This window comes from Perca fluviatilis, unplaced genomic scaffold, assembly GCF_010015445.1.
Source record: "Perca fluviatilis unplaced genomic scaffold, GENO_Pfluv_1.0 PFLUV_unplaced_scaf_2, whole genome shotgun sequence".
NCBI classification, from domain to species: Eukaryota; Metazoa; Chordata; class Actinopteri; order Perciformes; family Percidae; genus Perca; species Perca fluviatilis.
In genome coordinates, this window is record NW_024375613.1 from 305,738 (window position 1) to 307,535 (window position 1,798).

Consider the following 1,798-nt stretch of genomic DNA (forward strand, 5'->3'; position numbering starts at 1 on the left):
ATGACTTTGATCTCCGTCCTCATCTGGACTCTCCTCTGCTGCTGCTTCACAGGTAAAGTCCAGAGAATCAAACTCCTCTCCTCTATCAACATCCGTCCCTCTGAAATGAAGCCGACTAAACCGTGACGCTGCTTTATGTTTTTGTCTCTGTATCCTCAGAGTCCAGAGGCCAGGTCACAGTGACTCAGCCTGGAGCAGTGAGCTCTGCTCTGGGAGGCTCCGTCTCCATCAGCTGTAGGACCAGTCAGAGGGTTCATGGTGGGAGCTATTTAGCCTGGTACCAACAGAGAGATGGAGAAGCTCCTAAACTGCTCATTTACTATGCTAGCACTCGACAATCAGGGATTCCAGATCGTTTTACAGGCAGTGGATCAAACTCTGACTTCACTCTGACCATCAGTGGAGTCCAGACTGAAGATGCAGCAGTTTACTACTGTCAGAGTTATCATGAAATCAACAGTCAGTATGTGTTCACACAGTGAAATAGCGTCGTACAAAAACCTCCCTCAGTCAGACTGAACAGAAACTGAACGGACTGCTGCAGCTGGAAGCTACTGCAGAGACTGATACACTTCACTGAGGACACACACACACACACACACACACACACACACACACACACACACACACACACACACACACACACACACACACACACACACACACACACACACACACAGTGAGACTACAAGATAAACTTTTTGTTCCACAATGTGTATGTGAAAAACATATATAGATGTTATTGAACAAACAACACAGCAAGGTTCCTAAAACACTAATCCCTTTAAGTAAATCATTTAATTGTAGTAAAACCAAAGAGATCCTCCCAGTCCTTCTTGACCTAGACATTAGTTTATCTGCTATTTAAAAGCTTCATTGACACAGGGACAAATTAATTTTTACATCTATTTACAACATCTCCTCAGTTTTTTTAACATTCAGAAGAAGGTGTTTGTCATCACACCATTTTACAAACCTTTGAATCTCTGAAAGGTAGTTAGATGGATCACTGTCCTTTCTTTATTAAAGCTATAGGATGGCAGTATCATCAGAACATGTAATGATATAGTTATTGGGATTATAGCTTCTATACTCATCTGTGTAAAGGGTAAAAAGGACAGGTGAACTGACCCAACCCTGGGGGGCTCCGGTGCTTCAAGTTCTCCACTCTGAGAGAGTACCATTAACACTGACCTGCTGTTTACCATTCGGTAGAAACCAGTGGTACCACCTAATAATGAGGGATGGACATTAAGGTCATTCAGCTTTTTAATGAATAGGTGTTGCTGTACCGTATTAAATGCTGAACTGAAATCGACAATAAAACACGTTCATATGAGGTAGGGTCCTCTAAATGTTTAGATATAAAATGTACCATGGCAGTGACTGAGTCATCTGGACCTCTTTTGCCCCTAAATGCAAACTGAACAGGATCTAATGAGGAAATGACATCTGTTTTCAATAGGTTGATAATGATTTTCTCAAAACAACTGGGCGGTATTCATTATAATCCTTACAGCATACCTGTCAGAAAAGACTCTGTACAACATGCTGGTCAATAGTGATTTTTGGGTGATTCAGTACAGGTAATGAGTCTAGAGACTATTTTATCCTACTAGAACTCGGCCAATCAAAATCCTGCATAAAAGTTATTTAATTCATCGGCTTTTCCCCCTCATTAAGAACACCAAGCCATTTTTTAGCCGGGGCCAGTTTTGTCATAAATTTCATGGAATCCCAAATTGTTTTTCATATTCATAGTGGAGCAGTGGGTTTCAAATTTCTCCTTCTCCTTCCT

The 1,798-nt window shown here is 41.4% G+C and overlaps 1 gene segment (V, D, J or C); it reads left to right on the forward strand.

The window, feature by feature from the left end:
* LOC120555130 lies at positions 1 to 482 on the forward strand. The segment is given in 2 exon segments: positions 1 to 52; positions 160 to 482. Coding segments are annotated over 2 exon segments (375 nt in total).
* Positions 483 to 1,798: the final 1,316 nt, after the last annotated feature.